This window comes from Zalophus californianus, chromosome 8, assembly GCF_009762305.2.
Source record: "Zalophus californianus isolate mZalCal1 chromosome 8, mZalCal1.pri.v2, whole genome shotgun sequence".
Lineage (NCBI taxonomy): Eukaryota > Metazoa > Chordata > Mammalia > Carnivora > Otariidae > Zalophus > Zalophus californianus.
The window spans coordinates 103933662-103950920 of NC_045602.1; the positions used below are offsets into that span (position 1 = coordinate 103933662).

General features: G+C 42.6%; 1 protein-coding gene across 2 annotated transcripts in view; it reads right to left on the reverse strand.

Annotated features, from left to right (window-relative positions):
* The window catches only part of LOC113937357 (SLX4 interacting protein), a 193028-nt gene that overhangs the window by 6112 nt on the left and 169657 nt on the right, over positions 1-17259 (reverse strand). For both annotated transcript variants that reach the window (XM_027621549.2, XM_027621548.2), the window contains one exon: positions 17102-17190. In XM_027621549.2, the coding sequence (XP_027477350.1) occupies positions 17102-17190 (89 nt within the window). The remainder of the gene's footprint in view (positions 1-17101; positions 17191-17259) is intronic.

Consider the following 17259-nt stretch of genomic DNA (forward strand, 5'->3'; position numbering starts at 1 on the left):
ATAACAAAGGTTCAACTAGAAATCTATTAGCTGAACATGAGAAAAAACAGTTCTGCTCTGAATGCCCCAGTGAACGGATTTTTGTGAAGACTAGATGAAACCACTTAGTGTTAAGCTATTTTAATTTTTTTAAATCTAGAACTTTTCGGTAAATGTCCCTTTTTTTGGACCCCTACCCAACGCAGTTCATACGTTAATCTGCACCACAGACATACAAGACTGTAAGAGAAAGGATGTTGGTTCCAAACCATCTGGGAACTCTTGGCCAATATCTGCTAACTTTGTGGCCCCAAGTGTGTTGAAGCCCAGAATCACGGTGCCAGGCAGCGGCATGTTTGTGAGCTCTGATCTTCCAGAGAGACCTGGTGGCACTGTGGTCTGTACCCTGATTAGCCTAAGAATTCCACACATTTTCTCTATTTACAAAAATACAGAACGTGGCCTTTGCAAAACTCAAGGCTACATAAGTGAGTTAAGCCTTTGAATACTGGTACTTTGAAAACTGAAGTTTGTGATTCTTGGCTTCCAGAAAACTGGGAGTTTTTTCTTAGACCTAACAGCACTACCACAGTTTTTACATAATTCAGAGATTATCTGTGTATCTATCGTTATATGTTCCCAAGGAAGCTTCATACAGAAGTACTCATAAAATGTCAAAAACTCCCAATCTTTGCCAACATTGACCTATTTCATAGTTTTGGAATCATTTCCTTTTTGTTAAGGAGATAATCCAGACAAGGTGTTAACTCTTCTCATTTCCTGGGACAGTAAGTGCCCTTCTCCACCAAATTCCACAGTAAAATGTTGAGGCCATGAGGAACAATTTTGGGAAATTATCAGTAGGTCCCTTGCTTTAGACTTTACATTGGAATTTAACAATGGCAGTCCCAGAATGCCTGGTAGACAGCAGCCATCAGTATGATGCCTGGGTGCCCCACAGGCCGGTGCTCTGACCTTTGTGCAATCACTACCCTGCAGCCCCGAGTATGAGTCTTTAGCTCCCGCTAATCCCGCCTATGGTTTCAGACCTGGATCAATGTCACTCATAGTCATATCCAGTTATAACCTAAGTCAGTTTTAAGAGTCAGTGAACAGGATATTGTAGGTTTTATTGGATTATACTGCATTTTGATGCTTCTCCCTTTCTCCCCATAAGACTTACTAGTCGACTAAATAGAGCTACAGTTTTAAAGTTAAGTGAGAGAGAGAGAGAGAGAGAGAGAGAGAGAGAGAGAGAGAGAGAGAGAGATGGAGGGGAGGAGGAAGGAAGGAGGAGAGAGAGAGAGGGGTATAGGGAGAGAGGGAGAAATGAGAGAGAGAGAGAGAGAGAGACTGAGATTTATGTGTGAAACACTTCTAAACATGCCCTATAAGTACAGTAGATTTTCCCCTTACGACCACACCCTGTAAGTGCTGTATTTTCAGAGCTGAACAATTAACATAAGGAGCATGAGTCAGGCTTTGAACAACTCTGTGGGAACCAGAAAGCCTTTTGCTATTAGGAATGATGTAAATTCCCCAAGGCTTGAAGAAGTCCACAATGGAAGGCAGACAGGGTCATAAATAACAACAATGGATACTGCGTAGACCACATAAAGTATGATGCCGCGATAGTGACACTCTTCAAATCTCATACTAGATCCAATCTCTGCCTTTATTTATTTATTTTTTAAACTCAGTTTAAAGAGCACTATGTATTTCCTATGGGAACTTCAAAAACTTCTTTAAGAAACATGACAACTGACTCTCGTCCCAAATTCCCCTGATCACAAACAATGGGGGAAAATGTCCTTGGAAGGAAAAGGACAACAGAAAACAAGATGGAGTGACATAAGGAAATGTCCAGTTCAAAAAGGGCAAAACCTGTGACTTTGGTTTAAAAAAGAGAGAAAAAGAAAAGAAAATGGCAAGGCAGGGTCTCCTGCTTACAAATTAAAACCACATTTGGCAATTTGTTGAAGGAGGCATATTTACATTTGTATGAAGACTGGGTGGGCAGGAAAAAAAAGAAAGCTTAGATTCCTTCTTCAGTCCTTGAACTGTCAGATCTCATTAGAAATCTCTCATTCTTATTTTTCTAGGGTCAAGTCATTCCCCTTTGTCACTAAATCGCAGCCTCCAGAGCCCCCCAAAGAAATATTCCAGAGGAAGCAGTGATCCTCTGGAACAGGGACTGGGAACAGGATTTCCCAGGGGAGTTGTCCTGATTACTAATGGCTTCTCGCATCTGGCACCAAAATGTAATCTGTGGCTTATCCAGAGGCAAAACTCTAAGGTACAGACTGTGCGTGCTCGGAAGTGCTTCTTGGGTTTACCTAAATGACACTACTCCTTTTTAGATTCTGCCTTGAATAATGACCCAGACATCTTCTGCAAGGAAGACACACAAACTCAATATATTAAAAAAGGTTACCAGTTGGCCATCCAAAGTCCAGAGTGCACACTCCACGGGGACTCAGTTATTTAAGAAAGAGGTTAACCAAGGGGCGCCTGGGTGGCTCAGTCAGTTAAGCATCTGACTCTTGATTTTGGCTCAGGTCGTGGTCCCAGGGTCGTGGGACTGAGCCCCACATCAGGCTCGGTGCTCAGCGGGCAGTCCACATGGGCTTCTCTCTCTCCCTCTCCTTTGGCCCCTCCCCCTGCTCGCTCTCTAAAATAAATCTTTTTTTTTTTAAATCTCAAAATCTCAAAATACCACTAAAAAAAAAAAAAAGAAAAGAAACAGGTTAACCAAAGGGCTCTCTTTGGGCCTTCATCAGTGATTCTTCTTAACCTAGAGGCTAGCTCTGAGTCTAGCCAAGGAATAAAATCCTCTAAGTACATCACCTGCCCCGTCCACTCCCCACCCATTTACTTTTTAATTTTTGGTAATGCTTTGATTTTAGTTTTAAACAAAGAGTGTCTATATATAGTTCCAGGACAAAACCAAAAAGAAGTAGGGCAGGGCCATAGGCCCCAAAGGGAATCTAATCCAGGGGGACACCTTCCTTGGCAGATTGAGCAGCCCAGGAAAGCTCCCAGAGCAAGGGGTCAGGTCTTGTCGCCATCCCCAGGGATGCTGTGGAGTCTAGTGGATGCACCCTGAGGCTAAGGACGTGCACCCTAGTACAGGTCCAAAAGGAAGGGTGAATGGGTGAGTGTTTAAGTATGAAGATCAGTGATGTTACCTCAATGCTGTCTGGTCTGACTTGGGAAACACATCTTAAATTGTGGATAGAAAAGACTGCAAAGAGAATCCCCACCAGAATTAGCAAGGCAGCTAAGACTTGCTTCCTGCCTCTAATCAGAGAATGGGCTGGATTTAAATATAGTTAGAAATACTGGCTGATGTTCAAGTTACAAAGGCAAATAGAAACTGTGGATAAATCAAGGTGTTCGCTCCATGGTGACTTACTGAATACCAGTTTAGAGTAGAACACTGTTGGATTAATGAGGGATGGGAAGAGAAGTTGGCCTAAAAAGACATAAGAAACACCTGCTCTTGAGTTTATAACCTCCTCAAGGAGCCTGTAAAACACAGCTGAGGCTCCCACAGGCTGTTGGGAAGACTGTCACCAAGGGAGCTTTTCAAAAAATATAGATCCCCAAGACCCATCCCTGGAAGTTCTGATTCACCAGACCTAGGGTGGGGCTATGAGATCTATATTTAGGTTCCCAGGTGATTCAAGCACTGCTGATATACATGAAATAATACTTGACAGAACAGAGCAACAGATAAACAAATGTAAACCGGTCCACTGGAGGCACTGTTTGGCAAAGTGTGGTCCAGTTACCTCAGGCATCAAAATTATCGGGGGAGCTTGTTCAAAAATGTTCCAGATTCTACCCCAGGATCTACTGCATTTGGATCTCCAGGGGGTAGAGTCAAAGCATATGCATTTTAAGCAATTTCCCCAGTGATTCTGATACCCAGCAGAGTTAATGAACTTCTGCCCACTCTAATGGGGCACGGACAGACTTGATAACTGAGCAGAGTCCGGCAGAATCATCCAATCAGGCAACACTGAACTCTGTACCGAACACTGTTCTGAGGCCTTTGTGGAAAAGGATGTGGACTCACAGAAAACATCCCTGCTCTCACGGAATCTCCATCCCATGGGGAAGACAAGAAACAAATAAACATATGATGCGTCAGAAGGTTGTGATGTTATGAGGAGAAATAAACGTCCCAAGTGTCTGTTTTAGATATGTTGGTTGGGGGGGGAAGGCTGTAGTAGGTACGAAGATGAGCTTTACCTAGAGATCTGAGTGGAGGGTGAGCCATGTGAACACAGTGCATTTCAGACAGAGAGAAGCATGAACACCTAGGCTCTGGAGATGGTGTGTGCCTGGGGGGAGAAGAACAGGACAGCAATCCAGGGGAGGGGTTTGGAGGGCAGGTAGCAGGGGTGTGTGTGTATTGGTGGTGGTGAGGGGGGCAAATCACATATGGCTTTCATAAGGATGGCACATTTTATTCTAAGGACAATGATGTGCCTCTGGAAGGTTCTAAGGGGAAAAGTCACTTGGCATGTTAAAAGGATCACTCTGGGTGCCGTAGAGGGACAGATGGACATGGGGAGACCAGTAATGAGACTACTGCAATAGTCCACTCAGAGACGAGGAGCTGGTGATGGTAAGAAATGGTTAGATTGGAAATATAATTTGAAGGGAGGCCCCTAGGAATGTGTCAATGGATTGGATATAGTTGGTCAGAAGAAAAGTCAAGGATGACTCCAAGATTTGTGGTTTAAATAAGTGGGTGAAGGAAGTTAGCCTTTACCAACACAGGAAGTACTGGGGGAGGGACAGGCTTGGGGAAGTGGAACCAAGAAACCAACCTTAGATATGTAAACTTGAAGAGTCCTCCTGGGTATCTAAATGGAGATGTTGAGCAGGAAGTTAAGATACAGGTTCCAGGAAGAGAGAGGTCTGGGCTACAGACACAAAGCTGGGAAGTCCATGCAGATGGTATAGAAAGTCATCAGTCAGGATAACTCCACTACAGGGTGAGTTTGGATGAGGAAAAAAAGAAGTCAAGAAAATGAGGAGGATTCAGGAAAAGAGATCATGAGAGAACAAAGTGTTTCACTGAAAGTGACAACCACGTCAAATGTGGCTGAGCAGTTAGGAGGGAGAACTGACCAGAGGAAGGCGACTTGACAAAGGCTCTTTTTGGTGAAGTGCTGGGACCGAAGCCTGTTTGGGATGGATGGGTTCAAGAGTGAAGAGGAGACATAGTAGAGACCAGGGGTCTCCAGCAGGAATATAACATATGCTGTACATATAACTTTAAATTTCCTATAGACCACTAAAAAAGTAAAAGAAAACTGGCAAAATCAGATTTCAATAACATATATTATTTAGCCCAATATATAAAATGTTATCATTACAACATGTAATATAAAAATGTTGAGATATTTTCTATTTTTATACCAAGTCTTTGGAATCTGGTCTATATATGACATTTACAGGACATCATTCCTGACTTGCCACATTTCAAATGCTCCATGGCCAAACGTGGTCATGCAGGGCCAGTGCGGGGCCAGTCACTTTTGAAGGATTCTGCAGTAAGCGGGAGCACAGAAATGGGGTAGCTGGATTGGGAGTGGTTAATGGAGGGAGCATCAGTGATGATTCTGGGCATATTTGGAGGATGTGATCTGCTAGTGTGTGCCAAGTTTCACCTGGGTGTCAGGCACTGTTTCAGAAGCTTTGCAACTATTCGCCAATGTCACCTTCGGAAGAGCTTGGTGAGCAGGTAATATTGTTACTCCCACACTCCAGGGACCTTCACTCGACATGGACAAACAGCATGGAAGGCAATGCCACTACTCATCTGACAAACGGGGCTTCTGTCAGGAGAATCTTGCTTCAGCTTTCAAGCAGCAGGCTGTAGGCCCCGGGACATCAGTATTAGCCCAGGTTGGAACTGCCGAGGAAGGTCCTTGGGGCCATGGGACCAGACTGCAGGTCACTCAAAGAGCCCCGTGGGTGCACCCCGCCATCACAGCACGGCCCCCAGTGGGGTACCCCCAGGGTCCTCCCAGCCACACTTAGAAGGGATGACAGGAGCTATCCCACCACACTCTCGTTTCCAGGACTGCAGAACATCCTGCCTGATATGAGGCAATAAAGGGAGAAGGCAGGAAAAAAAGCTTTTCAATGCCATTAAAGTTTTTCTCACAGTAGGACTTACTGTAGTAGTGTGGTGCTCTCAGGCTTTATCTTCTTTAGAGATCTATTCTCTTATGGTTATGTACGTGTTTCCTCTGATTGTTTTAGTCACTCCTAAATGAAAATAATTAATAACCCAACCAGAATATTTTAAAAGTAGGTAACTCATAGTAAAATATTAGGACACATAGTTTTAGGTCACATTCAAAATGTTACCGTGTCTGAAATCTTTGTGATCACTTAACTCCCGAATTGATCAAATCAGTTTAACACTCCTGGGATGAGAGGGGGGAGAAGAACAAAGCAGGAGATGGAAGCCAAGGTCTGGCAGTCCTTGGTTGCTTGTCCCGGAACCCATCTCCCACCTCCCTGATTGGTGGGTTTCTCATCTGTCCTTCAGGATTGTTTGGAAAATGTAAATGCAGCAAGCTATACGCGGCACACTTTAGAAACTAGAAAGTGCTAAACACATTTTCTTGACACGACTGTAAAAGAAAACTTGGTGCCTACAGAAACCATAAAGGGTATGTAAGCAGGTAAGGCTGCCTTGCATTTGTAGAGAACTTATACTTTTCCCCACATCTCATCGGAGCCTTACTGAGTTATTTGGCAGGCAGGTATTGTCCCTATTTGACAGACAAGAACAATGAGACCCGAGAGATTAAGTGTGCTTTTAGCTAGGGGCAGAACTGAGTGGAGAAGGCCTGGCCCTCTGTGCAGTGCTTGCCACTGTGCCCAGTGGGGCATCTGCCATCACAGTCAGAGATGCAACTTGTAGAAAGAGTACAGGATGCTGACTTGGAAGTCCTTGGGTCTAGCCCCCACCCAGTCTCTTCCTTGCAGTGAGATCTAGACAAGCTACTTATCTTCCCTGAACATCAGTTTCCTCTTCTAGAAAAGAGGAGTAAGAATTATTTCTATGGTGGACATTCATTCATTTCCTGGAAATAATACTCAGATTTTTGTCTCTAGTCCCCATCTAATGTCCATGCATTTCAGGAGGCCTTGTCTCCACACCAGATTCAAGAAGCAGGCCTGTGACCCCATCCAGGCCAATCAGAGTACTGAATTCATGAGCCTCAAAGAAATGCACGAGCTGCAGGTGGCCTGGGAAGAGGCCTGCTCTCTGTTCCCATGGGCCTGGAGCTACCAGAGCCAACCCCCACATACAGGCTTAAGAATGAAGCCAACGTTGTGCAAGGCAGAGCCAGAAGAAACAGTCTTGATGATATTCTTTGTGCTTCTGATCAACAAGCCATACCTGAAGTCTGGACTTTACAGGCACATGGGCCAAAAACCTTCCTTTTTTGTTAAGCCATTTTCAGTTGGCCTTCCTGTCCCTTGAAAACTAAAAGGTTCAAGACTGATACAATCTCTTCTCAGGTTTGTTGCACTGAATAAGTTATTGTATGTGACAGCGCCCTACAAACAATAAAAGTCTTTTGCAAACAATGAAAGCAGAGTAAAAGTAATATATTATCAACTTATTCGGGCAGCAAATAATAGTATTTAGAGTATAAGCCTAGACAACTTTCGATTATTTATAACTCTGTGATAAGGCAGAAAGAGAAGTTATTCTTGAACTTTAGTGTGATGCCCAATGATTTTCAGGAGCATCAGCATTCTGAAATGTGACATGCGAGGGAATGTCAAGTCACTTACAGAAAAGCAGCCCCAGCACAGCACGAATTCTGACAATGACCACAATCTTAGACCATGATGCACTATGACCATACAGAAGCCACATGTCTTAAAATGAGGAAGAGGTCTCGCTTTCCCAAATTTCACTTCTAATATTTTCTTAAATTATTGGTAATTATTAAGTCACGGAAGTAAAAAGGGTGAAACAGGTGGGATGGAGTACCAATGAACAATTAAAAAAATGTATAGAAACTACATATCTCTATCCCTATCTATATAGACTCAAAGGAACTGCAGCAAAAAGAGGTCAAATGAAAGGGAAAAGGATATCTCACGAATTCCACTGTAAACTAAGTCACTTTCTCTAAAGATGGAAGACATCTGTACTGAGATACCATACACAAAGCAGTTAATATAGGGACTAGCACCAAATGAGTCCTCAAGAGATGCCCAAGAGGAGGACGTGACCTTCCCCATTTCAGAGATGAGGAAACTGATGCCCTATGAGGCTAAGTCATCTGTCCAATTCCCACAGTGAGGGACAAATCTTTTGCTTCACTCTGTTTCTCTGGGCCAAGTCCCTCTTCCAAGGCCTCCTTTGCTCTGCTTCCTACGAAAGGACCAATCTCTAAGGGAAAGTACTCTGCTGCTGCTCCCTGGGTCAGCAGCAAACACTCTAGGTTTTTGTTGTTGTTGTTGTTGTTTTAATAAAAAATTTAAAGTTTTCTTTCATTCTGAATTGATGACTATGAAACTGTCTTGTGTAGATCTAGGGAAGTACCAATAAATAGTTGCAAAGAATGTTAACCTGAAAATGAAATCAGTGAAAAAAATCAAGGAAGTTATTTTGCAGGAAGTACACATTTCATAGGGATTTTCCAGTTTACATTCACCTAACCCTTGAGAACCTAAAAATAAGTCCCACTCACCCCTAGGCCCCACTGTGGAGTCTCTGGCGCCATTCGAGCATGATGAAACTTGGACGCTTTAAAGAATTTGCAGGTTTGGGACCGGTGCTTCTTAATGATGGGGGGTTCGCTGACCACTCTGAGGACTGAATGAAAGCTATTTAACTTTGACTAGAAAACTATAAAAAAAAAAAAACACTTTTTTTTTTTTTAATTTCAGGGAATTCATGAGTCACAGGTTAATAGTGCCCAGTTTAAAAGCAGAAGGGAAATATCTGTGAAAAATAGAAACTTAATGGGGACTACCTCAGGCGAGATACCCTATCTTTAGGGGTCTCCTTATTCTAAAATACCTTCTCCCACAAAATCTGTGGTTGAAAAGTGCCAACACCTGCAGGAAGGTTGCTAGCCCTTCATTCACGTTGGTGACTTCCCCCACCCCTAACATCTCCCGTGGCTCAGTGTGGGGGACTGGATGGGATGGGAGAGGAGCCAGGTGGGTAAAGGTGTAACCAGCCACGCAGGGGGTAGGGCCGGCCAGAAGAGGGCCCACGGTATCCCTGGACACCAGTGGGTGTGAGGCAGAAGAGCCGTAGAGAAGACATCACAGATGACTGTCTTATTTCAAAATTCTAAGTGCTCAGAGCTGGCCCTCTGCCCAGGGATGCAGAAGGAAGAGCTCTTCCCATTTCTCTTGGACGCAGACAGCAAGACCCCCTTTCCAAGACTCCCATCTCATGACAGTAACAGCTTCTGTGAACTAGTCTGGGAACCTCACCCCATTTATGACACAGTTTCCTTGGGAAAATGAGTACTGAATTCTAAATCATCTGCTTACTAAATGAACTTTCTAAACATAATTCACTAGCACGTCACTCTGTGCTATCACTGTGTGTGCTCAGATGAACATATGAGCTTTTACAAATTTGGGCCTGAGAAGTCTGTGGACTCCCAATTCCTATGTACCTCAGAGAAGAGAGACTGGGCCCTTCCTCCAAAGCCATATCTCATTGTGAGTCTATGGGCAGCTGCTGGAAATGAAAGGCATTTTAGCTGGTGGTCTCTACCCATCCTCCTCCTCTGGATGTTGGTTAACAGGGCTCCCACCGAAGGTCACCAGTTTATGCTCTTACTGTAGCCCCTCTTCACCAGTGACTTGCTGGCTAAATGGGAGTTTATCACTTAACTTTTTTTACCTCTCTTTTTATAGCTGCACAATGAAGCTGGGCTGGCAAGTGGAGACAAAAAATGAGGGTGCTGAGCTTCTTGGGAAAATAATATGTACAGATGGATATTCCCATTTCTAGCAGGCAGGGTAAGATATATAGCAATTTGCTAATCTGGTGTTAATGACATTTAAATTGACTCCTCTTCGGGGAAGAATGGAAACAATAATGCTAATATTGGATGAGTGCTTCTGAGTCTAGAAGACATTTTTATATTAACTATCTCACTTGATCCTTAGGAAAACTTGGGAAAGCTTGTATAATAGGCATCCCTTTTACCTCTGCTTAACAAAACAGGGGACCAATACTCTGAAAAGCCAAATGACTTGTCCAAGCTCATCCAGGGAGTGAGAGAGGCAGTGGTCAAAGCCAGGTCTTCTAATTTCAAGTTTGATCTCTTTTCTACTTGTTTTATTCCCTGTCCTGTTTTTCCTAATTGAATCTATCATCTAACGGGTCATCAAAGGAAGATTTTAAGTCTGCACTATGGAGAAGAGGCACAAAGGATTAGAGGGCCCAAAGACACCCTATTCTCACTTAGTCTATCAAACTAGTCCGACTCAGGTATGTCCAACTCCAGCTTATCCAGCCTATCTTATTCTAAGTCAGCAAAGGGCAGGTTCCTTTTTATTTTTTTCTTAAAGATTTTATTCATTTGAGAGAGAGAGAGAGAAATAGCGAGAGAGAGAGCACGCACGGGCGGGTGGGGTCGGGGATAGAGGTGGCAGCGGTGGGCGGGCGAGGAAGAGAAGCAGGCTCCCTGCAGAGCTCGATCCCAGGACTTCAGGATCACGGCCTGAGCTGAAGGCGGACGCTCAACTGAGTGAGCCACCCAGGCGCCCAAAGGGCAGGCTCCTCAGGGGTGCTGGAGACAGGGGAACATGAACCATCTCATTCACAAATACTGCTGGCTAATCATTGGGGAGAATTTTATTATTAGGAAAGGAGAATGAAACCTCAGGTTACTGTAACATATAAGTGAAGGACAGTTCATCTTTTTTTTAAATTAATTTATTTCCTTGAGAGAGAGAGAGAGAGAGAGAAAGAGTGCCAGCAGGGGGAGGAGCAGGAAGAGAGGAAAGAATCTGAGGCAGGCTCTGTGCTGAGCACAGAGCCCAACGTGGGGCTCAATCCCACGACCCCGAGATCACAACCTGAGCTGAATTAAGAGTCGAATGCTCAACCAACTGAGCTGCCCAGGCCCCCCAAGGACAGTTAATCTTTAACAAAATGATTTCACCTGAGAAAAAAATTTTATCTTCTTTGTCACAGCCTAGAAAAACTATCCTAGACAGACCAAACCAACCTAGAATATCTCATCCCCACCACCAGCATTTTCGCTAGAACACTGCACCTGCCAGCCCACGTAAGAGCAGGTGTGTTGACGGCTACCGTAGTTTCCAGTTCAACCCAAAGAAAACAGCCCATCTGTAGGCCCTGTTGAGGGTGGGCCCTAATTTGTTCCTCAACTATCTGGTGACCATGTTCTGACCTTTAGCACTGGCCACAGGTGACTGGAAGAGGAGAGGGCAGTCAGCCTGGAGGCAGAAGGCAAGATGGTGGGCACTGGAGAAGTCCTGCTACTACAGGGCAAGGAGAACCTGGTCCCGGAGAAGCCTCCTGCTTGTGTGCACCCCAAAAGTGAAGCCCCATTAGTAGAGGCAGACTGAGCATGTTTATCCCTTAAACCTAAAAACCACAATTAATCATAACACTGATCAATATACAGAATAAAAACCTCACATTACAAACTAAAACAAATTCCACAAAAATACAGGAAAATATAAGTAAATATTTGTCCAACTATGAGCACTAAAACACTAAGATCATCAAAGGCAGAAATCATTACAGAAACCATAAAAATGAGGACATATACATCTACCACACAGCAATGTCATATAATTGAAAGGTAAACGATAAATTCACTAGAAGTTAACTTTCCTTACTATGTAAGAAGTGTTTAAACAGTCAGGAGTTCGTGAAATACAAAAATACCAGTAGGAAAATGGACACAAACACACAATTCACAAATGAGTGGGTCCTGGCTAAAATAAGTACATAGTGACCTCAGCTATCAAGTATCAAGTATGGAGGGGTACAGACTAGGTCATTAAGAGAGGCTGTCTTTAGGTTGGGAGTTGTGGATAATTTTTACTTTCTTTGTAAACAAAGAATTCTAGAGTTTCTGTACAATGAACACGGACAATTTTGGTAAGCAGTTATTAAGTAGAAAACTAAGTTCAGAACACTGTGGGAAATGTGAAATATGGAAACAACATCTTCCCCGTCAAGGAACTTTTCCTAGGGCTACAGGAATCTCTGGTTAATGGCTTCCAAGTAAATTACCACTAGCATTGTTTAGGAAATACAATAAGATGAGAAGAATGGATTCTTAAAAAGCTTATGACACACTTTGAAAAACTTAGAAAAAAATCCACTACTTATTTAATTTTTTGATACAAAAAAAAAAAAGAGTTCTTTTCTCGAATGATCTCATTTATAGTTAGGCAGAAGTTCCCTTATAAAACATTCTGTCAATTAGGGTGCAAAGTTAATGCATAGTCTAACTATTAAGTAGTTTATTTCTTCTAGAAACAGAAGGTCTGAAATGTTTCTTTATATACTCTTTTTATCTTTCCTAAAACAAAATGTAGCTCTACCCCCCATTTTTTACAACAACTTTTAAACCTACAAGTGAAGTTCTCTTTTGTACAAAATTATTTCACGGTTGTTACTTAGCTACATTTTCATCTGCTTCCTTGGACAGAAATTCAGTGTGAGAAAGGATTTCTGAGATAATTTGATACCTCCCCCCTTGACTGAGATGAGGGTTAAGGCCCACAGAGGTTCAATTATGACAGACAAGCTAAAAATAATCCCGGCTAGCATAGTTTATTGCTTCTTTAGACTCGTTCTCATTTCAATTTTATACTCATAAGCTAGCAGAATTCTTTGCCATTACACAGTAGTTTGACTCACGTGTTCAGTTTAGTGTTAAACAGTGTCTCCCGTCGGGACATGCCAGTGATCGTCCCCCGAGGTGATGCTACATTGAGGGCCCAGCATATAGGGCCTGGTGACCGGTGCGTCTGCAGAACCTTGACGGCTACTGCCACAGCTTGGCCACAACCTGAATGGGGCAGGCATGAGGCAGAGAACTCAAGTATCTGAATTATATACCGACTTTCAGGCAGCCCTGGTGTGCTACATGCCATTTTTAATTTCCAAAAGAATCACAGACTTACAGCTTAGGTTTAAAAGTGAGAAAATAATTTAGAATTTGGGGCTTTCTTCCAAATAGCAGAGGATCCAAGTGCGCCATTAAGGTGCAGAATGGATACATCTTTAAGAAAAAAGGAGGCTCTATTTGAATTACATTTTTTTTTTTAGGTCACCAGGGTAACCTTCAGTACCCCTGGTCTGGCAGACTACAAGCTCCTTGAAGGCAGACTACAAGCTCCACTTTCCTATTTTTTCTTTTTTTTTCCCCTACCAGAGCTCCTGGCACAGAGCCAGTACTCAGCAACTTGTTCAAGTGTGATGGTGAGAACAGATGGGAAGGATCTCCAGAGGGTAGGAGTGCCTGTAACCAATGCTCTATGAGATAATAGCTTTGTGCTGACCCTGAAATGCCCCAGCTATATACTGAGTTCTATTTACACAACAAAGTTATTACTTAGTAAAGCAATTACTTTGGTGATTATTGGCTATTCACTTTAATAAAGAAATAATAAAAATAATAAATAATTTTTCATTTCCCAAAAGCCCCAGAGCTTTACATCTGAGGGAAAAAACAGCTTCGACACAGGGACCTGGGTTTGTAAATATGAAAGCCAATATTTTTGAAATGGAATATAACTGAGTGCAATCAAAATTTACTTAATGCTTTTCATATTTCTCAGGAAAAAAAGGTAATGGAGAACAAACACCACAGAACAAAACAAAAGGTAAAACCCTCGGAAAGACTTCCCGGCTCCATTCCTAGCAATAGGTCAAACACTGGGGCTACAAGGGCCTTGAGATTTCTTATGAGAAACTGTAGTAAGAAAAATACAGTGACTCATCTCATAATAATGCCCTTTCTTCCCAAAGTACACATCACAATTCCCACATCCCTGGCACATGGGCACTCGGTACAGAGCTATTGCAACACGGAGCATCTCCCTGCACCAACGCCCCTCGGTGGGCAACAGAAATCCCAATGCTGGGGTAACAGACCTCCCTGGTGCTGGAGGAGGGTGTGAGGGGGTGGCATGGCTGCACCCGTTCTGCCCTCCAGAGGGAGATTACTCCCTTTGTACTGCTCGATCTGGAACAGCAGTTCTTTTGTGCAACCACCTTTAAGAACCGGGGAGCGAAGGGCAGCTGGCTTCCTTCTATACAGGCTGAAAGGACCCCCTGGCAGAGCAGTTCTGAATAGGCACTCCCAGATTTCCTAACCAACTGTCATTTAGACATGGAGGAACCAAAAGGAAAAGGAAAAGAAAAAGAAAAAAAGAAGGAGGAGGAGGAAAAGGAATCTGCTACTCGAGGCACAAGCGAGGCACCCAGGCTGTTGCTTGCGTACTGGCTCACTCCCCCATCACTTCTGGGGCCATGGAAGACTGAGTTCAGTAAACACTTACAGGAAAATCACTGATGTTTATTGACAAAAATGCATCTCCAATACAGCTCTTTAGGAAGCCAATTTCCCAGGCCTTGCCCAGTCAGACATTCCTGGAGAATAACTACCAACGGAAACGAGATGGATCCTGCCCTCTGGTGAATATCAATGTAAACTGATAAAGAATTCAAAGCTTTCCAGAAGTTCAAGGAATATGCACACAAAAGCCAGATATTACTGGCTTTGGGCATTTGAAATATATACCAAGGAGTATGCAGGCCTTCTCTCAGACAGAAGGCAATTCTGGGAAGGAGGGATGGTTTATTGAGCCTCAAATGGCTGAGACAGCTGGGCCCTGCAGAAGTCAAACATCAATGAGGTGAAAGCTCCAAGGCACCTGCAGTGGAAGGACCATGTTTTTGGCTTGATGGGCAATTTGCAGGAGGACCCCTTGCTAAGCCTGGATATTTCACTGTTTCCTAGGGACAACAAGCTTAAGGAAGTGGTGGACTGGAGGCCTGAAAGGAGAAAGGGGTACACAGAGCCTGTGTCCAGCAAGGGAGCTGGTTAGTGGTGCTATGTGTTAGCTGACTCCCGTGTGCGTGGCTAGGAAAGTGTGTGTACGTGAAGGCACAGTCAGAGGTGCAGAAGAAGAGCAGCTGAAGAGCCAGAGACAGAGCACATGTAAAGAGTCACTGAAAACAATGAAAGACCCTCATGATATAAACTCTGATAGTGTTATCACTGGAAGTCAGAACATACTGAAGACAAGGGCGCCTGAGTGGCTCAGTTGGTTAAGCGGCTGCCTTCAGCTCAGGTCATGATCCCAGGGTCCTGGGATCGAGTTCCGCATTGGGCTCCCTGCTCAGCAGAGAGCCTGCTTCTCCCTCTCCCTCTGCCTGCCTCTCTGCCTACTTGTGCTCTCTCTCTATCTCCGTCAAATAAATAGATAAAATCTTAAAAAAAAAACAACAACATACTGAAGACAAGAAAACTGAACTGGCTTATGTAAAAGGCTCAGACTAGTCAACTCTTCAGAATGAAAATTCTTAACATTTAGGAAGTCCTCCAGATTACAGGATTTATATGACAGCAGCTATAGAAAACTCCGATCTGTATAAAGACCAGTGCCCCTAAGGAGGATAATATTTCATTTGTATTGAAATGTTTTAATTCACCCTTAACAATTTAAGATATTAAGTATTAATATTACATATCATACAAGATTTAATTTCTTCTGTATTCCATCTGAAGCAATGACACTTGCTGGAATAGCTAATTGTTTTCTTAAACCACAGATGAATTTCTTCACTGCTCTGAGAATCAGTTAAGTTATATTATAGTTGTTTGCCAACAGCATTACTACTTTAATATTTATTAATTTACTAAGACAACTCTAACATCCTGGGAACATTTCAAAGAATACACTTTTAATACTTTTCACCAAATTTGCTTGATTTATGCCATTTAATTGATAGATGAAGAAATAAGGGTCCCGCTGGCTTTTCCAAAGCGCTCATCTGCTCCAAACAAAAGCTTCTCTGCTCTTTACTCTTCCTAGGTCCCTATTCACCCTTTTAGTCTCTATGCATTTATTTAAGATGAGGTAAGAAGCTGGTTTTAGACCATGTGGGCCAAATTTCACATTTCATATGGATTAAAAAATAATAAACATAAGGAGTAATCTAATATTCCCATAAATTATTTTAGAAGCATAATAATCATGTCACACTTCATGTCCAGGTTTCATGTCTGCTAGATTTTTTTCCTCTTTGTTAAAGTTCAAGTAATATATCCAAAAATATGAAAAAAAGTTTGCACACAGATAAGTTCAGATAGATTGGACTGTGGCTGCAGCAAGAGACAGACAGAAAGACACACACACACACACACACACACACACACACACACACACACACACCCAAGTAGACTCTCTCAAGTGTATATGTTAAGCTTACAAGACAAAGCTGTAAGCTACAATATTGTGGGTGAGTTTTTTGTATCTATTTAACTGCATTGAGAACTCCAATGAAACACAAATGAAACAGGACCTGATGAAGCTTGAGACTAAGCCTGAGAAAAGAGATAGAAAACAAGCCCTATCAGCAAAGAAACAACACACTGGGGACAAGTACTGATTCTCATGAAAATGTCAGTGATTCACCATGGAATAAAATTCAAAAGCCACTGACCCCAATGAAAGCTTCCAGTGGAAACATGTGGATTTTGCTTCATTTCACTGAAAGACTTTGCTTTATCTCATTTGAATATTATCATAAGCACCATCACCGATTTTGTGATATGTTGCTTTCCCATTTAAAAATGACGTAGAAAAGATAAGGCTGATCAAACTAAATTTTCAAGGGGTCTTCAGGATAAAAAAAAATAAAAGCAAACAAAACAAAACACATCAGTTAATATTATCATGCAATAGGTAGGACATTTTTGGTCCCTTAAAACATGCACTGAATGATGGATAACCAAATGATAACTGAAGACAACACTTTTTTTGATTTTTACAGTAAGTTGTCATTTAAGCAGATTTATTTATATGTTTTTGTACATACCAATTCTTCATTCTGACTTGCCAAAAGATCACAACTGAATGAAAGCTGACTTACACAGACCACAAATCTGTCAGGAAATACACGGAGCTCTGCACAAAATGAAGAAAATCAAGTTACTAAAGGCATCAAAAATCTATGAACAGAGAAATGCTTGGTCC